Raw genomic sequence first — 20,905 nt, 5'->3', positions numbered from 1 at the left:
CTAAAATATTTCTTTTCTAATCCACATGTTTAAAAACACTTTTGTTCATAATGTGCACCTGGCAGCATCTGCAAAAAGAGAAATGTATGTTTACGGTCAATAATCTTTCAGAGAAGTTGACCCTGGAGCTGATGAAATCACAGAATTGGGCAGTGGTGGCAGAAAGAGGCAGAGATAGGAAATGATATGGAACAAAGCAAATATGGAGAGGAAGCAAAGCTTGTAGTCAAGAAGTGTCAAAGTTCTACAACAGAGTCGCATTCAGCAGCTAACAATGTAAATAGAATTAAGGCTAGAATGTATGCTGGAAGGAGACAAAGAGAATGGATTTGGCTTACTGACAGGAAGTTAGAAGAAATTATAGTTCATCTCCATCTTAGTGTTGGCAGGCTGGATTGATTGAGGAGGCAAAGGTGTTGGGTTGTATACTGCCAACAAGACGTAGGCTGATGCCATACTCCAGATGATAAATAGTTTATAAATATCAAAGAGAAGCAGATAATTCTCTGGATGCATCCTGAGAATATCCCAGGAGATCAGGAGCCAAATGGTCTATTTTGGTTTCTATTTTATTTGTTCACGTGACAGTGAATAACAGCTATACCATGGTGGTCTTGACAGAATAGATCGATCAGTGGCATTAAAAAGGTGGTTAAGGAGTCTCTGAACAACGTGGACATCCAAAATCTCACAAAACAATTTGAGAGATAAATAAATAAAAGCTCGAAATGCACCACAGTTGAAAAGCGTAGTGCTGCCGGTTAAGCAGCACTTGAGGAGCAGGAGAATCAACATTTCAAGCATGAGAACTTCATCAGGAATGAGGGGTGGCCCAAGGTGGGGCTGAGAGATATGGGGGGGGGGGGGGGGGGGGGGGGGAAGAGAGAAGGAGAGCTGGGAATGCGATACGTAGATGAAGGTGAAGGATGGAGGTGTGGGAAGTGGAGGAGGTGTACTGGAGGGCATCGTCAAACATGTGGGAGGGGAAATTGCAGTCCTTGAAGGCGGCCATCTGGGATGTTCTGTGGTGCAACTGGTCCTCCTGGGAGCAGATGCGGCAGAGGCGGAGGATTTGGGAGCAAGGGATAGCATTTCTTCAGGGAGGCAGGGTGGGAGCTTGTGGGTTTGAAGTAGATGTCCATGTTGAGTCAGTCGCCGGAAATGGAGAGGTCCAGGAAAGGAAGGAAGGTATCGGAGATGGTCCAAGAGAACTTGAGGTCAGGGTGGAAAGTAAAGGTGAAATTGACGAACTGTTCAACCTCCTCGTGGGAGCACAATGTGGCGCCGATACAGTCATCGATGTAGCAGAGGAAATGGTGGGGAATGGTGCTGGTGTAGCTGCAGAAGATGGACTGTTCCACGTACCCGAAGACACAGGCAGAGCTGGGGCCCATGCAGGTGCCCTTGGCTACCCCTTTGGTTTGGAAGAAGTGGGACGATTCAAAGGAGAAATTGTTGAGGATGAGAACCAGTTCAGCGAATCGAATGGCCTATCAGTGGAAGGGTAGTGGTTAGGTCGGTGGGAGAGGAAGAAACAGAGGGCTTGGAGACCTTTGTCGTGGCGGATGGATGTGTACAGGGACTAGATATCCATCGTGAAGACAAGGTATTGGAGGCTGGGAAGCAAAAGTCATGGAGGATGTGGGTGGTGTCCCGAAGGTATGTGGGGAGATCCTGGACCAAGGGGGACAGGATAGTGTCAAGCAAGGCAGGGATAAGTTCAACCAGCAACACTCCCACCATTTCCTTCGCTACATCGATGACTGTATCAGCGTCACCTCGTGCACCCACGAGGAGGTTGAACAATTAATCAACTTCACTAACGCCTTCCACCCTGACCTCAAGATCACCTGCACCCTCTCAGACACTTCCCTCCCCTTCCAAGACCTCTCCAGTTCCAGTGACATAGAACATCAAGATGGCCTCCTTCTTCAAAGACTGCAATTTCTTCTCCCACGTGGTCGACAGTGTCCTCAAGCAATGTTTCTTCCACTTCCCATATCTCTGCCCTTGAACCGTATCCCTCCAACTGCAACAAGGACAGAACTGCCTAGTCCTCACCTTCCATCCCACCAAGCTCTGGATACAAGACATCATCTCCGCCATTTCCACCAGCGACAAACAGACCCCACCACCAGGGACACATTTCCTTCCCCACCCCTATCTGCGATCCGCAGAGACCATTCCCTCTGTGACTCCCTTGTCAGGTCCACACCTCCCACCAAACCATCCTCCACTCCCGGCACCTTCCCCTGCCACTGCAAGAAGTGCAAAGCTTGTGCCCACACCTCCTCCTTTCACCTCAGTCCAAAGCCCCAAAGGATCCTTCCACATCCAATAAAGAATTACTTGTACTTCCACACACGTCATCTACTGTGTCCGTTTCTCCCAATGTGGCCTCCTCTACACTGGGGAGACAGGACACCAACTTACAGAAAGTTTCATAGAACATCTCTGGGACACATGCACTAAACAACCCCACCACCCTGTGCCCAAACACTTTAACTCCCCCTCCACTCTGCCAAGGATATGCAGGCCCAGGGCTTCCTCCACCGCCAAATTCTAGCTGCCTGACGCCTGGAGGAAGAACGCCTCATCTTCTGCCTTGGGACCCTCCAACCACACAGGATCAATGTCGATTTCACCAGTTTCGTCATTTCTCCTCCCTCACCCTATCCCAGAATCAACCTTCCAAATCGGCACTGCCCTCTTCAACTGTCCTATCTGTCCATCTTCCTTCCCACCTATCCGCTCCACCTTCCTCTCCGACCCATCACCATCACCCTCCACCTTCATCTAACTATCACATTCCCAGCTACCATCCCCCTCCCACCCCACCCCCCCACCCCCAAGCTCCTTTGGGCCATCCCCTCATTCCTGATGAAGAGCTCATGTTCGAAACGTCGACTCTCCTGCTCCTCGGATGCTGCCTGATCAGCTGTGCTTTTCCAGCACCACACTTTTTGACTCTGATCTCCAGCATCTGCAGTCCTCACTTTATAGTTGAGATACCCAGCAGGTCAGGAAAAACTCATGGGGCAAGACAAAGACCTTTTGGCAGTATTGGATAAAGTTAAAACCATAATAGGTCTTAACCAAGTAAAAGGTAAATGAAGAGCAGAAAAGGGGAGGTCAGCGCAAGTGAAAGGTAGGACAAATCAAAGATTGAAAAGGATGATGGAGAGAGGCAAAAAGTGAGCATTATTTGGATAGGGAAATCTGAATGGAACGTGAAGCTGCCAAGAAGAAAATAAAACACAATTAAACAAAAGCAGAGGTCACAATCTGATATTTTAAAGCTGAATGTTGAGTCCAGAAGGCTGCAAATATGTAATCTCTCCAGTGTGGAAACAGGCCATTTGTCTCATTGAGTCTACAGTGACCCTCCAAAAGGTATCCCACCCAACAACCCCCACATTATTCTGTACCCTGCATTTACATGACTAATCCACCCAGCCTGAATAGGGCTGGACACTACGGTCAATTTAGCACGTTCTGGATTAGTGGTGCTGGAAGAGCACAGCAGTTCAGGCAGCATCCAAAGTTCAGCAAAATCGACGTTTCGGGCAAAAGCCCTTCATCAGGAATAAAGGCAGTGAGCCTGAAGCGTGCAGAGATAAGCTAGAGGAGGGTGGGGGTGGGGAGAAAGTAGCATAGAGTACAATGGACGAGTGGGGTAGGGGATGAAAGCGATAGGTCAGGGAGGAGAGGGTGGAGTGGATAGGTGGAAAAGGAACTAGGCAGGGTCGGACAAGTCCGGACAAGTCATGGGGACAGTGCTGAGCTGGAAGTTTGAAAATAAGATGAGGTAGGGGAAAGGGAAACAAGGAAGCTGTTGAAGTCCACATTGATGCCCTGGGGTTGAAGTGTTCCGAGGCGGAAGATGAGGTGTTCTTCGTCCAGGCGTCTGGTGGTGAGGGAGCGGCGGTGAAGGAGGCCCAGGACCTCCATGTCCTCGGCAGAGTGGGAGGGGGAGTTGAAATGTTGGGCCACGGGGCGGTGTGGTTGATTGGTGTGGGTGTCTCGGAGATGTTCCCTAAAGCACTCTGCTAGGAGGCATCCAGTCTCCCCAATGTAGAGGAGACTGCATCGGGAGCAACGGATACAATAAATGATATTAGTGAATGCGCAGGTAAAGCTTTGATGGATGTGGAAGGCTCCTTTAGGGCCTTGGATAGAGGTGAGGGAGGAGGTGTGGGCACAGGTTTTACAGTTCCTGCGGTGGCAGGGGAAAGTGCCAGGACGGGAGGGTGGGTTGTAGGGGGGAGCGTGGACCTGACCAGGTAATCACGGAGGGAATGGTCTTTGCGGAAGGCGGTAAGGGGTGGGGAGGAAAATATATCCCTGGTGGTGGGGTCTTTTTGGAGGTGGCGGAAATGTCGATGGATGATTTGGTTTATGCGAAGGTTTGTAGGGTGGAAGGTGAGCACTGGGGCGTTCTGTTCTTGTTACGGTTGGAGGGGTGGGGTCTGAGGGCGGAGGTGCGGGATGTGGACGAGATGCATTGGAGAGCATCTTTAACCACGTGGGAAGGGAAATTGCGGCCTCTAAAGAAGGAGGCCATCTGGCGTGTTCTATGGTGGAACTGGTCCTCCTGGGAGCAGATACGGCAGAGGCAGAGGAATTGGGAATATGGGATGGCATTTTTGCAAGAGGTAGGGTGGGAAGAGGTGTAATCCAGGTAGCTGCGGGAGTCGGTGGGTTTGTAAAAAATGTCAGTTCAGTCAGTTGTCATTAATGGAGATGGAGAGGTCCAGGAAGGGGAGGGAGGTGTCAGAGATGGTCTAGGTAAATTTAAGGTCAAGGCGGAATGTATTGGTGAAGTTTATGAATTGCTCAACCCCATCCCGGGAGCACGAGGTGGCGCCAATGCAGTCATCAATGTAGCGGAGGAAGAGGTGAGGAGTGGTGCCAATGTAATTACGGAAGATCAACTATTCTACGTAGCCAACAAAGAGACAGGCATAGCTGGGGCCCACACATGTGCCCATAGCTACCCCTTTGGTCTGGAGGAAGTGGGAGGATTCAAAGGAGAAATTGTTAAGGGTGAGGACCAGTTCGGCCAAACGAATGAGAGTGTCGGTGGATGGGTACTGTTGGGGACGTCTGGAGAGGAAAAAACGGAGGGCTTGGAGGCCCTGGTCATGGCGGATGGAGGTGTGGAGGGATTGGATATCCGTGGTGAAGATGAGGCTTTGGGGGCCGGGGAAACGGAAGTCTTGGAGGAGGTGGAGGGCGTGGGTGGTGTCTCGAACGTATGTGGGAAGTTCCTGAAATAGGGGGGATAGGACAGTGTCGAGGTAGGTAGAGATGAATTCAGTGGGGCAGGAGCATGCTGAGACAATGGGTCGGCCAGGGTGGTCAGGCTTGTGGATCTTGGGAAGGAGGTAGAACCGGCCAGTGCAGGGTTCCCGGATTATGAGATTGGACGCTGTGGGTGGGAGATCTCTTGAGGTGATGAGGTTCTGTGTGGTCTGGGAGATGATGGTTTGGTGATGGGGTATGGGGTCATGGTCAAGGGGGCAGTAGAAAGAGGTGTCGAGTTGGCATTTGGCTTCAGCGGTGTAGAGATCAGTGCGCCAGACTATCACTGCGCCCTCTTTATCCGCTGGCTTGATGGTGAGGTTTGGATTGGAACAGAGGGATTGGAAGGCTGCGCGTTGTGAGGGTGAGAGGTTGGAGTGGGTGAGGGGGGTAGACAGGTCGAGGCGGTTAATGTCCCGGCGGCAGTTGGAAAAGAAGAGGTCGAGGGCTGGTAATAGGCCAGCGCGGGGTATCCAGGTGGATGCAGTGTGTTGGAGGTGGGCGAAGGGGTCCTCGGAAGGTGGGCGGGAATCCTGATTGTGAAAGTAAGCTGGGAGGCGGAGGCGACAGAAGAATTGTTCGATGTCACGGTGTGTATTAAATCCATTGATGCGTGGACGGAGGGGGCTGAAGGTGAGTCCTTTGCTGAGGACTGATCGTTCATCCTCAGTGAGGGGAAGGTCTGGAGGGATGGTGAAAACTCGGCAGGGCTGGGAACTGGGATCTGGTGTGGGTGTGGAGCTGGGAGTGGGTGTGATGGTGGGGGGAATGGGGGTGGAGTCATGAGCAAGAGTGGTGTTCCCTTCAGGGTTCTGGGGGGTGGGGATAGTGACAGTGGGGTCTGTGGGGGGTGGGTCAGCAGAGTGCAGGTAAGTGGCGCTGGTGGGGGCGGAAGTGGTGGTGACCACGGCAGTAGCAGTGGCGGAAGTCATTGAGTGTGTGGCATCAGCGATAATGTGAGGGGCGGATGTGATGTCACGAGGGATGCATGAGGAATTGAGAGGGGCGGAAGTGGTTGTGGGGGTGGCCATGATGAGGGTGGAAGTGACATCATCAATCAGTGTGGGGGTGGCAGCTGCATCAGCCGCATGGCTAGAAAACTGTTTTATCCTCCACCTGAGGTTGCAACAGACCATGGCAGAGTTTAATAAAATGAACATGCTGTGGATTCTGGAAATCTAAAACCAAACAAAGTGATTAGGAATAGTCAGCACGGCTTTGTGTGTGGGAGATCACACCTCAAATTTGTTAGAGTTCTTTGAAGAAGTGACCAGGAAAGTTGATTAGGGTAGGACATTAGATGTAGTTTATATGGATTTCAATAAGGCCTATGATATGGTTCCACATGGTAGGCTAATCTGGAAGGTTAGATCACATGGAATCCGAGGGGAGCTGGCAAATTGGATACACAGTTGAAAATGTGTTGCTGGTTAAAGCACAGCAGGTCAGGCAGCATCCAAGGAATAGGAAATTCAACGTTTCGGGCATAAGCCCTTCATCAGGAATGAGGAGAGGGTGCCAGGCAGGCTAAGATAAAAGGTAGGGCGGGGGGACTTGGGGGAGGGGCGATGGAGATGTGATAGGTGGAAGGAGGTCAAGGTGAGGGTGATAGGTCGGAGTGGGGTGGGGGCGGAGAGGTTAGGAAGAAATTGGATACACAATTGGCTTGAAGGTAGGAAGCAGGGAGGAATAGTGCAAGGATGCTTGTCGGACTGGAGGCCTGTAACCTTGTGCCCCAAGGGTCGGTGCTGGGCCCATTGCTGTTTGTTATCTATAATCAATAATTTGGATAAGAATGTCCAAGACATGATTAGTAAGTTTGCAAATGACATTGAAATAGGAGGTTTTCTGGATAACGAGGAAAGTTATCAGAAACTGTAGAAGGATCTTGATCAGCTAGGGAAGTGGGCTGAGAAATGGCAATGGAGTTTAATATAGATAAGTGTGAAGTCTTGTATCTTGACAAACTAAGGTAAGAGTTTCATGGTGAATGATAGGGCCTTAAGGAGTGTAGTGGAACAGAGGATCTAGGAGTTCAGGTACATGGTTCTCTTAAAGTGGAGTTACAGGTTGACAGGGCAGTGAAGGCAGCTTTTTGGCGCACTGGCCTCCTTTAGCCCGGGCATTGAGTATAGAAGTTGGGAAGTTATGTTGCAATTTATACAGGACGTTGGTGAGGCTGCACTTGGAGTATTGTGTTCAGTTTTGGTCACCTTGCTATAGGAAGGATATTATTAAAGTGGAATGAGTGCAGAAGAAATTTACAAGGACATTGCCATAATTTGGGAGAGGTTGGACAAGCTAGGACTTTCTTCTTGGGAGCATAGGACATTGAGTGGAGATCTCATAGAAATGTATAAGACCATGAGAGGCATGGAAAGTGTGAAAGCACTCAGTCTTTTTCCCAAGGTTGGGGAAAATCAAGGACTGGAGGGGAAAAAATAAAAGGGAACTGGAAGGGCAACTTTTTTTTTACACACAGAGTGGTAAGCATATGGAATAAGCTGCAAGCAGAAGTGTTGAGGTAGGTATATTAACAATATTTAAAAAGTATTTGGACATATACATGGATTGGAAAGGTTTAGAAGGATACAGGCCAAGTGCAGGGAAATAGGGCTGGCATTCATGGACTTTTTGGTCAACATAGATCATTTTGGGCCAAAGGGTCAGTCTCTGTGATGTAGGACTCTATGACTCTATGTTGCAAATAGTCAGCAGGTTTAGCAGCATCTGTGGAGACAGTAACAAAGTGCGACTCTTTTTCATAACTTAGAGGAGGTAGAAATGTGAGAGGGTTTCATGCTATTGAAAACAGAGATCTGGAGTAGAATAGAAAGCTAGAGAAATGAAAAATAAGATATTCAAAGGTTGAAGTAATGATCATGGTAAAGACATAAAACCCAAAAACTGCACATGTTGCAAATTTGAAATCAAAACATTTTGCACGTCCTTTACTCACTTCAACATCCCAGGCCACATCAGCACAGCCATCCAGCCAATCTCTTTCACCCACTAATGGTCCCCATTATCAGCTTTTCTCCTTCCCTGACTTACCATTATCCAGCCCTTTGTTTACCTCACTGTCTCTCTCTCTTTCTGGGCTCCATATCCACCTTCCTCTCATTCCTTTACCAACCACCCCTCCTTCAACAAACATACTACTTTGTTCTAGCTACTACTCATGCTGAAGACGGGTCACTGAATCAAAGTAAGCTTGACTCTGTTTTCCACAGATGTTGGACTGCTGTGCTCTTCCAGCACCACTCATCCAGAATCTGGTTTCCAGCATCTGCAGTCATTGTTTTTACCTTGTTGATTTTAACCCTACTGCGAATCCTCTTGCAAGGATGCCTGCCTTGAAGAAGTTTTCCTCCTCTCTCTACAAGAATCTCAGGGAGTCCCTCTCCCACTGCAACTCCCAGGTCATTTCCTCTGCCCTGAAGCTCTTCAATCATGTCGTGACACAAACTCGCTACCACAGCCACATTTGCTCCCTCAGTGCCTGCCTCCATAACCAACTCATCCCACACGGACTCCAGACCACCTTTAAACCAGCAGAGTTTGGACCCAAACAGGACAAACAGTACAGATTACAGATTCAAAAACACCAGCAATAGTACTCCTTCAAGATCCTCCGCTCTACGCTCACAGCAATGCGCCGGCAGCTAACCTCTCTACAGTCAGCTCAGCCTCAGCTGAGGGCCACACTCTCTCAGAATTGCAAAGGACCCACTCTGTACTACATCCTCAGGAGAATTCATACTCTCAACAAACAGTATTTCAATTCCATGTCAAACATCAAAAACTGTAAGTACAACAAACTTTTATCTCCCCACCTCCATAACCAGCGCTCCTCAAACATTCTAGAAGATTCCCCTGGCCTCGGAAACTACTCAGATGCCATTAGCCATGCGGCTGATGCAGCTGCCACCCACATGCTGATTGATGATGTCATTTCCGCCCCAATCATGGCCACTCCCACAACCATTTCCGCCCCTTCCAATTCCTCATGCATCACGCGTGACATCACTTCCGCTCCTCACATCATCGCTGATGCCACACGCTCAGTGACCTCCGCCACCCCTACTGCTGTGGTCACCACCACTTCCGCCCCCACCAGCGCCACTCACCTGCATTCTGCTGACACGCTCCCCACAGACCCCACTGTCACTATCCCCACACCCCAGAACCCCGAGGGGAACACTACTCTGCTCATGACTCCACCCCCATCCCCCCACTCCAGTTACACAGTTTCTACCCCCACTCCCTGCTCCACACCCACACCAGATCCCAGCTCCCAGCCCTGCCGGGTTATCACCATCCCCCCAGACCTCCCCCTCACTGAGGACGAACGATCAGTCCTCAGCAAAGGACTCACCTTCATCCCCCTCCGTCCATGCATCAATGAATTTAATACACGCCGTGACGTCGAACAATTCTTCTGTCGCCTCCGTGCTTACTTTCACAATCAGGATTCCCGCCCACCTTCCAAGGACCCCTTCGCCCACCTCCAACACACTGCATCCACCTGGACACCCCGCACTGGCCTCGACCGCTTCATTTCCAACTACCGCCGGGACATCAACCGCCTCAATCTGTCTACCCACCTCCCCCACTCCAACCTCTCATGCTCAACACACAGCCTCCAATCCCTCTGCTCAAATCCCAACCTCAGCATCAAGCCAGCGGATAAAGGGGGCACAGCGGTGGTCTGGCGCACTGATCTCTACACCGCTGAAGCCAAACACCAACTCGAGGACACCTCTTCCTACTGCTCCCCCGACCATGACCCTACCCCCGATCACCAAACCATCATCTCCCAGACCACACAGAACCTCAACACCTCAGGGGATCTCCCACCCACAGCGTCCAACCTCATAGTCCGGGAACCCCGCACTGCCCGGTTCTACATCCTTCCCAAGATCCACAAGCCTGACCACCCTGGCCGACCCATTGTCTCAGCATGCTCCTGCCCCACTGAACTCATCTCTACCTACCTCGACACTGTCCTATCCCTCCTAGTCCAGGAACTCCCCACATACGTTCGAGACACCACCCACGCCCTCCACCTCCTCCAAGACTTCTGTTTCCCCGGGCTCCAATGCCTCATCTTCACCATGGATATCCAATCCCTCTACACCTCCATCCGCCATGACCAGGGCCTCCAAGCCCTCCGTTTTTTCCTCTCCAGATCTCCACAACAGTACCTTTCCACCGACACTCATTCATTTGGCCGAACTGGTCCTTACCCTTAACAGTTTCTCCTTTGAATCCTCCACCAGACGCCTGGAGGAAGAACGCCTCATCTTCCACCTGGAACACTTCAACCCCAGGGCATCAATGTGGACTTCAACAGCTTCCTCATTTCCCCTTCCCACTAGTTCCAAACTTCCAGCTCAGCACTGTCCCCATGACTTGTCCAGACTCGTCCTACCTGCCTATCTCCTTTTCCACCTATCCACTCCACCCTCTCCTCCCTGACCTATCACCTTCATCCCCTACCCCACTCACCCATTGTACTGTACGCTACTTTCTCCCCGTCCCCACCTTCCTCTAGCTTATCTCTCCACTCTTCAGGCTCACTGCCTTTATTCCTGATGAAGGGCTTTTGCCCGAAACGTCAATTTTGCTGCTCCTTGGATGCTGCCTGAATTGCTGTGCTCTTCCAGCACCACTAATTCAGATTCTGGTTTCCAGCATCTGCAGTCATTGTTTTTACCTAGATCATTGTTTGTAGCAAGCTGCTCAGCTTTCAGGACAACTCCATACAACCCTGTCACGGTAGGCACTGCAAGACGTGTCAGAGTGTGGACATGGATACCACCATTACACATGGGGACACCTCCCACCATGTACGTAGCAGGTACTCCTGTGACTCATCCAATGTTGTCTATTTTATACATTGCAGGCAAGGATGCCCTGAGGCATGGTACATTGGGGAAACCGAACAAAGGCTACGGCAACAGATGAATGCTCACCACACAACAATCAACAGACAGGAGTGTTCCCTCCCAGTTGGGGAACACTTCAGTGGTCCAGGACATTCGACCTCAGACCTTCGGGTGACCATCCTCCAAGGCAGACTTCGGGAAAGGCAGCAGCGAAAAGTGGCCGAGCAGTGGCTGATAGCTAAGTTCCGCACCCATAGGGAGTACCTCAACTGGAATCTTGGGTTCATGTCACATTACAGGTGACCACCATTGCACTATATATATACACACACACACACACACACACACACACACACACACACACACACACACACACACACACACTCCTACACATATCCTCTCAGAGACTTAGACCACTCTACACTCTCTCTCACAGACACTCACAACCACCCACCCCAGACACACACACACACACACACACATATGTTTATGGGGTGAATTTGTACTTGCAGAGTTACATTGTACTTTGCTCAAAAACTGCATGAATTCGTGTAAAACTCTGTTATCTCAGTTTTTAGATTAGAATCAATCTAAACATCATGGCATAGACAGAGAACACAGGGGGCTGACACCTCCAACATATTGTCAAGCTAACACCAATTGTTACAGTTAACCTGAGAAAAGTTTCGTGATTTACACATGAAAGAAGTGAAACTATCATGGTATTCAAACAGATGAAAGACTCAACAAACAATCAAGGTATTTTACAATGTATAATTTCAGTTCCAAACTGTAAACTTTTCCACAAATTCTGTGCCTTACAATTGTGTCCTCTGCAACCACCTGATGAAGGAGCGGTGCTCCGAAAGCTAGTGTGCTTCCAATTAAACCTGTTGGACTATAACCTGGTGTTGTGTGATTTTTAACTTTGTACACCCCAGTCCAACACGAGCATCTCTAAATCATGTCTGAGAGCAAAAGCATGAAAACAAGACACAGACTGGAATTCAGTCATGGGGTTATGTGCATTGCTGACTGGGCCAGCAGTTATTGCCCATCTTTCACTACTATTGAGAAGTTGGCGGTGTGATATTGCCTGAACATCGATTCTACTTCCGACCTCTGGAATCAGAAATGAATTCCACAGATGCCGATATCCTACCGCCAAGTCACCTTTGAACACATATGAACAGTCCTTGACTAAAGTGCTCCCTCATACAGAGTCAGGCACCAGAGTGTCAGTATGTCTCACGCTCACCCTTTTTAGGGCTGCATAGTGGCTCACTGGCTCGCACTGCTACCTCACAGTACCAGAGACCTGGTTCGGTTCCACCCTCAGGTGGCTGTGTATAGAGTTTGCACATTCTCTCTAACTGTGTGGGTTCCCTCCGGGTGCACCATTTTCCTCCCAGAACAAAGGTGTGCAGTTTAGATGGATTGACTATGTAAATTTACCCAGTGTCCAGGGATGTGTGGGTTAAGTGGATTAGCCACAGGAAATACAAGGTTACAGCGGTAGGATGGGGGTTGGGTCTGGGTGGGGCGCTCTTAAGATGGTCAGTGTGCGCTTGATGGACCAAATGGCCTGTTTCCACACTGGACAAATTCTAAAATTCTATTATATGTCAGTAGGGCTCTCTGATTGGGACTGTTAATCTGGTCCAATCAGGAAACTCATTCTGATGTCCAGGTGGCTGATTTCATTACAATCAATACAGAGCCAAAATATTGTCCAAACTCCCATGTGACACTGGATCAGTGGTGCTGGAAGAGCACAGCAGTTCAGGCAGCATCCAAGGAGCAGCGAAATCGATGTTTCGGGCAAAAGCCGGCAAAGACCCGGAGATGTTCCCTATGTGACACTACCTTCTCACACCTTAAAAGCATGGCAGTTACAGAAAAAAAAGATGAAGTATGTGAACAACATTTACTGTCAACAGCCAAAAAAATCATATTACATGGCTGCTAAACCCAATATCACCATACTGTTATCAGAGACAAGATGTTGCCCATTATGTCCAATATAGAGCATAAAACAAGGCAAATAGCATCTGTCAAATGTACAATGCCCCAAGCAATGTGGTGCACTCCAAGACTTGTCAGGTGATTTACAAGTGGGTGGTGGGGGCACTAGTGTCAGGGAAGATGAAAGTTAAAAAGAAACAAGGCTAGTGCAGAATAAAGCTGCAAATGTGTTGCTGGTCAAAGCACAGCAGGTTAGGCAGCATCTCAGGAATAGAGAATTCGACGTTTCGAGCATAAGCCCTTCATCAGGAATAAGAGAGAGAGAGCCAAGCAGGCTGAGATAAAAGGTAGGGAGGAGGGACTAGGGGGAGGGGCGATGGAGGTGGGATAGGTGGAAGGAGGTCAAGGTGAGGGTGATAGGCCGGAGTGGAGTGGGGGCGGAGAGGTCAGGAAGAGGATTGCAGGTTAGGAGGGCGGTGCTGAGTTGAGGGAACCGACTGAGACAAGGTGGGGGGAGGGGAAATGAGGAAGCTGGAGAAATCTGAATTCATACCTTGTGGTTGGAGGGTTCCCAGGCGGAAGATGAGGCGCTCCTCCTCCAGCCGTCGTGTAGTTGTGTTCTGCCGGTGGAGGAGTCCAAGGACCTGCATGTCCTCGGTGGAGTGGGAGGGGGAGTACACGACGGCTGGAGGAGGAGCGCCTCATCTTCCGCCTGGGAACCCTCCAACCACAAGGTATGAATTCAGATTTCTCCAGCTTCCTCATTTCCCCTCCCCCCACCTTGTCTCAGTCGGTTCCCTCAACTCAGCACCGCCCTCCTAACCTGCAATCCTCTTCCTGACCTCTCCGCCCCCACTCCACTCCGGCCTATCACCCTCACCTTGACCTCCTTCCACCTATCCCACCTCCATCGCCCCTCCCCCTAGTCCCTCCTCCCTACCTTTTATCTCAGCCTGCTTGGCTCTCTCTCTCTTATTCCTGATGAAGGGCTTATGCTCGAAACGTCGAATTCTCTATTCCTGAGATGCTGCCTAACCTGCTGTGCTTTGACCAGCAACACATTTGCAGCTGTGATCTCCAGCATCTGCAGACCTCATTTTTTAGTGCAGAATAAAGGTAGCTCACTAAAATTCAAACCAGCACGAGTCTATGTGGGAATGAATACAGTATGGAGGGTTTCATTCATAAAAGTAAGAGGCATTGTACACAGGCAAAATGAGGTGCCTTTCCTCCATCCAAACATCTCCCTTAAAAACTACAACCTCCTTCCACTACACCTGTGACTCAAAATTAAGATGGACTGTGGCCATCAGTAAGTATAGGAAGTGGTGGCCCAGCTTTAACTAAAGACTGGTTTATTTCACACCAATTTTAATCAGAACTTCTTTATATGCATGCTCCCTTGGGAATTTGGGCACATTCATTAAAATAACAAACTGAGTACTACAAATTATATTGGGTACATTAACTTCTATTGTGAATTTATATATTTTCCAACAGGTTTATTTGGAATTACTAGTTTTCAGGGCACTGCTCCTTCACCAGGTGGTTGTGGAGAAGCTAGTGCTTCCAAATAAACTTGTTGGACCAAAACCTGGTATTGTGTGATTTTTAACTTTATACACCACAGTCCAGCATCAGCACATCCAAATCTTAGTTATTCTCAGTTTTCCAACAAGTTAGGTATGAAAATGCATGTTATTAAATGTACAGCCCCTATGGGGCATAAGTCTCTGAGAACAGCATGAATTGGAAGACAGGTCAATGTAAATTCATTGCTTTGCATTAGGAAAACATCACGTATCATGGAGATACACAACAGGTGCCCTTCTCCAAAACCTGTCACAGTCCTGCAGAAGGAGAGGCTGGTTAATTTCAACAAGACATATTTTGACCAGAGTCCAAGTGCATTGCAAAAACACCTTTAGACGATGGGTTTGCCTCACTAAACTTGTTTGCAGCATATTACATTGTTAAAAAAATGCACAAACAGGCCATACGCTTCTGTAACGGTTGTGTTAAGAATGCAGATCACACCAACGTGAAAAAGCTTACGAGCTTAAAATGTTTTGACAAAATACAATAACTTATAAAAAGAACACTTTAAAAATAACTTTGCAGTTCCATCTTCTAATCAATTAACTTCATTTGATTAAAATACAATTCCAGCATTAATACCCGCTCAACTAATTATCACTTTTACTAAATATATACATTAGGATAAATTATATGTGCATGTACTACTAACCTGACCAAATCAGTCATACAGGATCCTACAACCACTACATCATAAACCTCATCTGAAGAATAATGAGCTGGGAATGACATATTTAGGATTTAGGGAGAAAAAACAACAGCAGCACCATCAACCAAATAGTGCAATACACAACAATAGCAATCCGCTCCAGCAACTTCAGGGTTAAAAGTCCTCAGCAAGCGACCATAGTTTCTGGAGGCCCCCGTCGCATAGCGGGCTGCACTATTTCATTAAACGAGACAAAATAAAATAAAACGATAAAGAATGGTTTATCGAGGTAAAGTGGTTCTTTTGATAAATACATATCGTATTATAGTAAGAAAAAGTATACTCGTGTGCATTCTGGAATATATATTATATGGATATTAATTAGGCAGTTGCTTGGACGACAGTAGTTTCCTTGTTGCCGGGTCTGGCTATTGACGGTTGGAGCCGTTGGTGTTTGAAGAGCGGGAGCGGCCGGCGCGAGGGGCGGGGAGTGACTCAGGTCACTGGACGCTCTGTGTTCATGGGACTGGCAGGTCGGTCCCAGGCAGGTACCCTAACCCGGCTCGCTTGCTCGTCTATGAATGTCCAATATAGCTCATCGTCATCCATGGCTGTTCAGCTGGGCTCATGGAACCCTTTTGAGGCCCAGTTGCTCACCTCTCTTTTTTGCCAAATGTATTATATTCATCATTATTAATTACAATTCACAGTATACAAAGTTCACCTTTTAGATGGCTTTATGTCTTTTTAGGAAAAAAAATGTTTGATGCAATGATTTCTTATTTGCATGTGGAGGTGGAAGTTTATGCAAACCTTTTTGTTTACAAATCCCTAGTGTCATTTCCTGTACTTTAAAGGACGAATACGCTGCATTTACAACTAATGCTGCAAACATCCTGGAAACGTTAGGCGTGACATTTTGTCATCATCAGGGATTGACGCAGATGGCAAAGATCTGCTAACTACATGGAAGCTGCATTTAGGTTTCAGAGTGACCTACAGGGCACAGTTTTCCTGGATTGGAAACAAAAAAATAAGTTTTTACAACCACTCAGTGTCACTTGTGGTAATTTTGGTGCACTATTGCAACATTTTAAATTTAACTGTGTTCATTTCCAAATCACCCTCTCCATCCAGTAATTGCTTTGTCAGAAATAACCCAACATTCGTGTATGTCCACAATGCAAGTACATAATAGTTCTGATTGTGTCTGAAAAGAGGCTGTGAATGCTATGAATTCATTGAATGATTTTTGAATTCATTGCAAACAAAATAGCAACAGAGAAAACACTGGCATTTTTCTTTTTTAGATATTCAGTAACCTAATACTTATTTTCAACAATTGCACGTCATTTGTGTTTTGCTGTTAGTGGCTGCCCCGGAATAGAGGATGACATCTATACTGTGAGAGTTTCTGCTGTGAATTTCTTCATGCATCCGAATGTGCCAATTCTCAACCCATAAGTTGTCTCTGAGGTTGTGAGATCCGGGGTGGATAATTTGCTGCTTTCTCATTCTTGCTCTGTTGCTGTTCTGCCTCAACATTGTAATGTGACTTTAAAAGTGTGATGCAGCATGATTGGTAGTTTGTTACCATTTTGAACGATTGAGAGCAACACTCCCTGTCATCTTGTCAATGCTATTGTCCTTCATTGAAAACTTCAGAATGTCTTTGAATTCTTTTGTTCACTGGAGCACTGACCATTTGAGAGTTGAGAAGAAAGGGCATGGTAGAGAAGATCATCTAGCAGGGATTTTGCAGATATGCTTGTGGACCTGGCTTGAAGAAGGCTACCTATGCTGATACAGTGGTCTCTCTGAGTTAGTATGGGAGAGGATTAGTATTGCTAGAAGAACTTGTCTACCACTCTTGCATGTCATTGATACACAATCCAGGCATCATTTAGTGTATAAGTGTGGTGATTAAGGTTGCTCTGAACAGTGCACTTTTGGTTTATGTTGTCAAATGTTTGTTAGCATACTTTGTAGAAAACTGAGGTGATGAAGATAAGCTGGTGTTAGGTCCCTTCATCATCTCCCCACCTGACCAGGTGTAGGTTAGTGCCAGTTTTATTTTGGCCACATTCCAGAATAGACTAAGCTTTTTTTTGTAAGCAAAATGAAATAGATCAAATGGCTTGCAAATCTGATGCTGAGTGAGCAATGATGTTGCGTGTGGTCATCAGCAAACTGTATACAGTGGTCAGTTTAGTTTCAACTCAGGTGAGAGAGGTTTTCATGTAGGCAGCTTTTTTTTAATCACTGTATTTAGAAGTGTTGTGACAACATTCCAGGACAGTTGGGAATTGAAACCAGACCTCTGGGCACAATCCACAGAACTCACAATTATATTGCATCAAACATTTTAGTCAGGTTGAAAAATGCAATGACCATCCTAAATTGATTGTCCATGTAATTCTCAGCATAACCACATTGACAATCACATACTGTCTAACTGTGCAAGCACATCTATTATTGGACTTATTTTGACTTTGGCAAGCATGGACTGGTTGTGTATGGCTTTTGTTTTCCTATTGTGTGCAGCCGAAGGAATATGGTGTTTAATATATTAAGCCAGGCTTTGGGTTGTACAACCCAATGTACTTTTGAAAACAGGCAATGTCCCAAACAATTATGAACTTCCTAGCTAGTGTCCAACCACTAATTTTCTGTCCGGGCAAATGCCCCCAAAGTGACTTCTGACAAATGTTAACTGCAAAGAACTCAGTTCAGGTAAAAGCAAATTACTGCAGATGCTGGAATCTGAAACCAAGAAAGAGGAAATGCTGGAAAATCTCAGCAAGTCTGGCAGCATCTGTAAGGAGAGAAAAGAGCTGACGTTTCGAGTCTAACTGACCCTTTGTCAAAGGTCAGGTAGCTTTCCAATATTTAACCCAAGTATATGAACCCCTGGATCACCACAACTAATGATGTTTAACTCAATATTTGGAACATTTGATCAATGAGAAAAGTGCTTCTAGTATATTCACAACAGTCTAACCTTAATTTTGTATATTTAACTGGAGTTGCTTATTATTTTCGAAAACCTAGGCAATTCTTCCAGTCGATCAACTTTGTGTTCTTGGTCACCCTTTTAACTGCAAAACTATAGTTTGTCTTTGACTAGAGGCTTGGAACACCTCGTCCTCTGGCCATCTTCCAAGCTCCTTTTGAACTTTGGCTGAGATTCATAGAGATGTACAGCACGGAAACAGACCCTTCGGTCTAACTCATTCATGCTGACCAAATATCCCAACCTAATCTAGTCCCATTTACCAGAACTTTGCCCATATCCCTCCTGTTCATATATCCATCCAGATGCCTTTTAAATGCTGCAAGTATACCAGCCTCCATCACTTCGTCTGGCAGCTCATTCCATACATATACCATGCTCTGTGTGAAAAGGTCGCCCCTTAGGTCTCTTTTATATCTTTCCCCTCTCAACTTAAACCTGTGCCCTCTTGTTCTGGACTCCCCCACCCCAGGGGAAAGACTTTGTCTATTTATCCTATCCATTCCCCTCATGATTTTTATAAAACTCTATAAGGTCACCTCTGACATTCCAGGGAAAACAGCCCCAGTCTGTTCAACCTCTCCTTATAGCTCAAATCCTCCATTCCTGGCAACATCCTTGTAAATCTTTTAAATAGTTAGTAAATTTGCAGATGACACCAAAATTGGAGGTGTACTGGATGGCTGAGAAGGTTACCTCAGATTACAATGGGATCTTGATCAGATGGACCAATGAGCTGAGGAGTGGCAGATGGAGTTTAATTCAGATAAATGTGAGGTGCTGCATTTTGGGATAGCAAATCTTAGCAATGACTAATATATTTAATGGTAAGGTCCTAGGGAGTGTCGCTGAACAATGAGACTGTTGTGTGCAGGTTCAAAGTTCCTTGAAAGTAGAGTTGCAGGTAGATATGATAGTGAAGGTATTTGGGGGATATGCTTTTCTTTATTGGACAGAGTATTGAGTATAGAGGTTGGGAGGTCATGTTGCAGCTGTACAGGATGTTGGTTAGGTCACTTTTGGAATATTGCATGCAATTCTGGTCTCTTTCCTATCAGAAGTATATTGTGAAACTTGATTTAGAAAAGATTCAGTCAGTAGTTGGAGAATATCTGCAATGGCTTCTCTCCATGCTCACGCACTGATGTTCTACAATGAAGGATTCTTGGTTCTTTCTCTCAAGGCCCTACTTCACATCCACATACTATCTGTCAACAACACTCTCCAAAAGCACTGTGTATGCTGATACCACCCAGCTCTATCTTGAACCCACCTCTCGCCGCCTCCTCTGTATCTAATATGGCATCCAGTATTGGAGGAGTCGAAATTTCCTCCGAGTAATTATTGGGAAGAGCCAAGCCATTGTGTTCAGGCCTTGGTCTGTATCTACTCCCTACTCAAGTCTTGGTGCCACATTTAGACTCTGAGATGAGTTTCCAAGCTTTTTCCTACACTATTTCCACCTCTAACATTCCCCAATGCATCCATATTTGGTGAATGATACATTAGGACAGAGAAATGTTTGGCTAACTGACACCAAACAGATATCAGGATAATTGGGTCACTTTTGGTTTGGCAGATGAGGAAATAAAAGGACACTTTCAAGGTGGCAAACTCTGACTAGTACAGCACCACAAGAATCTGTGCTGGAGCCTCAGCTATTTACAATGAACATTCATAATGTGGAAGCAAGCATATAAATTATCGAAGAGTGGGAAAAGGAGGAATAAGGTTGATTGAGCAACTAAACAAGGGATTTATGCATGCAATCATTCTCCTTACTCCTTGGGTGAAATAGCAACACCTTGAGGAATGTTCATATTATAGAAGAGGAGGTGCTGGACTTCTAAAGGTGAATAAATCCCTGGGCCATGATCAAGTTTACCCTAGAACTCTGGGAAGCCAGGGAAGTGATTGCTGGGCCCTTTGCTGAAATATTTGTATTATTTATAGTCACAGGTGAGATACAGGAAGACTGGAGATTGGCTATCGTGGTGCCGTTATTTCAGAAAGGTGGTACGAAAAAGCCACGGAACTATAGACTGATGAGCCTGACATTGATGGTCGACTAGTTTTGCAGAGAATCCTATGGGTCAGCCTTTACATGTATTGGAAAGGCAAGGACTGATTAGGGATAGTCAACATGGATTTGTCTGGGAAATCGTGTTTCACAAATTTGATTGAGGTTTTTGAAGAAGTAACAAGGATGATTGATGAGGCAGAGTGGTGGATGTGATCTATATGTAGGCAAAGTGTTTGACAAGACTGCTCGTGGTAGATTGGTTAGCGAGGTTAGACCACTTGGAATACAGGGAGAACTAGCCATTTGGATACAGAATTGGCATTAAGGTAGAATACAGAGGATGGTGGTGAAGAGTTGCTTGCAGACTGGAGGCCTGTGACCAGTGGTGTGCCACAAGGTCCACTGTTTTTTGTCATTTATATAAATGATTTGGGTGTGAACACAGAAGATATGGTTAGTAAGCT

The 20,905-nt window shown here is 46.8% G+C and overlaps 2 protein-coding genes across 10 annotated transcripts in view; one reads left to right on the top strand and one right to left on the bottom strand.

Moving 5' to 3' along the window:
• rbks (ribokinase) overlaps window positions 1–15,557 on the bottom strand; it is a 150,488-nt gene extending 134,931 nt beyond the window's left edge. For 2 of the 3 annotated variants that reach the window (XM_060856122.1, XM_060856131.1), the window contains exon 1: window positions 15,409–15,557. In XM_060856122.1, coding sequence (XP_060712105.1) covers window positions 15,409–15,488 — 80 coding nt within the window. In that variant the 5' untranslated portion in view covers window positions 15,489–15,557. The remainder of the gene's footprint in view (window positions 1–15,408) is intronic. The other variant, XM_060856140.1, reaches the window with a different exon arrangement.
• Window positions 15,558–15,619: 62 nt separating this feature from the next.
• The window catches only part of babam2 (BRISC and BRCA1 A complex member 2), a 205,386-nt gene continuing 200,100 nt past the window's right edge, over window positions 15,620–20,905 (top strand). For 2 of the 7 annotated variants that reach the window (XM_060856110.1, XM_060856080.1), the window contains exon 1: window positions 15,813–15,938. The gene's annotated coding sequence lies outside the window, so the exon portion shown is untranslated. Of the gene's footprint in view, window positions 15,695–15,812; window positions 15,954–20,905 lie in introns of those variants that run through there. The other 5 variants (XM_060856104.1, XM_060856088.1, XM_060856073.1 and 2 more) reach the window with 3 other exon arrangements.

The sequence above is a fragment of the Hemiscyllium ocellatum genome, chromosome 3 (assembly GCF_020745735.1).
Source record: "Hemiscyllium ocellatum isolate sHemOce1 chromosome 3, sHemOce1.pat.X.cur, whole genome shotgun sequence".
Taxonomy (NCBI): domain Eukaryota; kingdom Metazoa; phylum Chordata; class Chondrichthyes; order Orectolobiformes; family Hemiscylliidae; genus Hemiscyllium; species Hemiscyllium ocellatum.
Note: the sequence above shows the minus strand (reverse complement) of the source record. Positions and strands in the feature narration are given on the sequence as shown.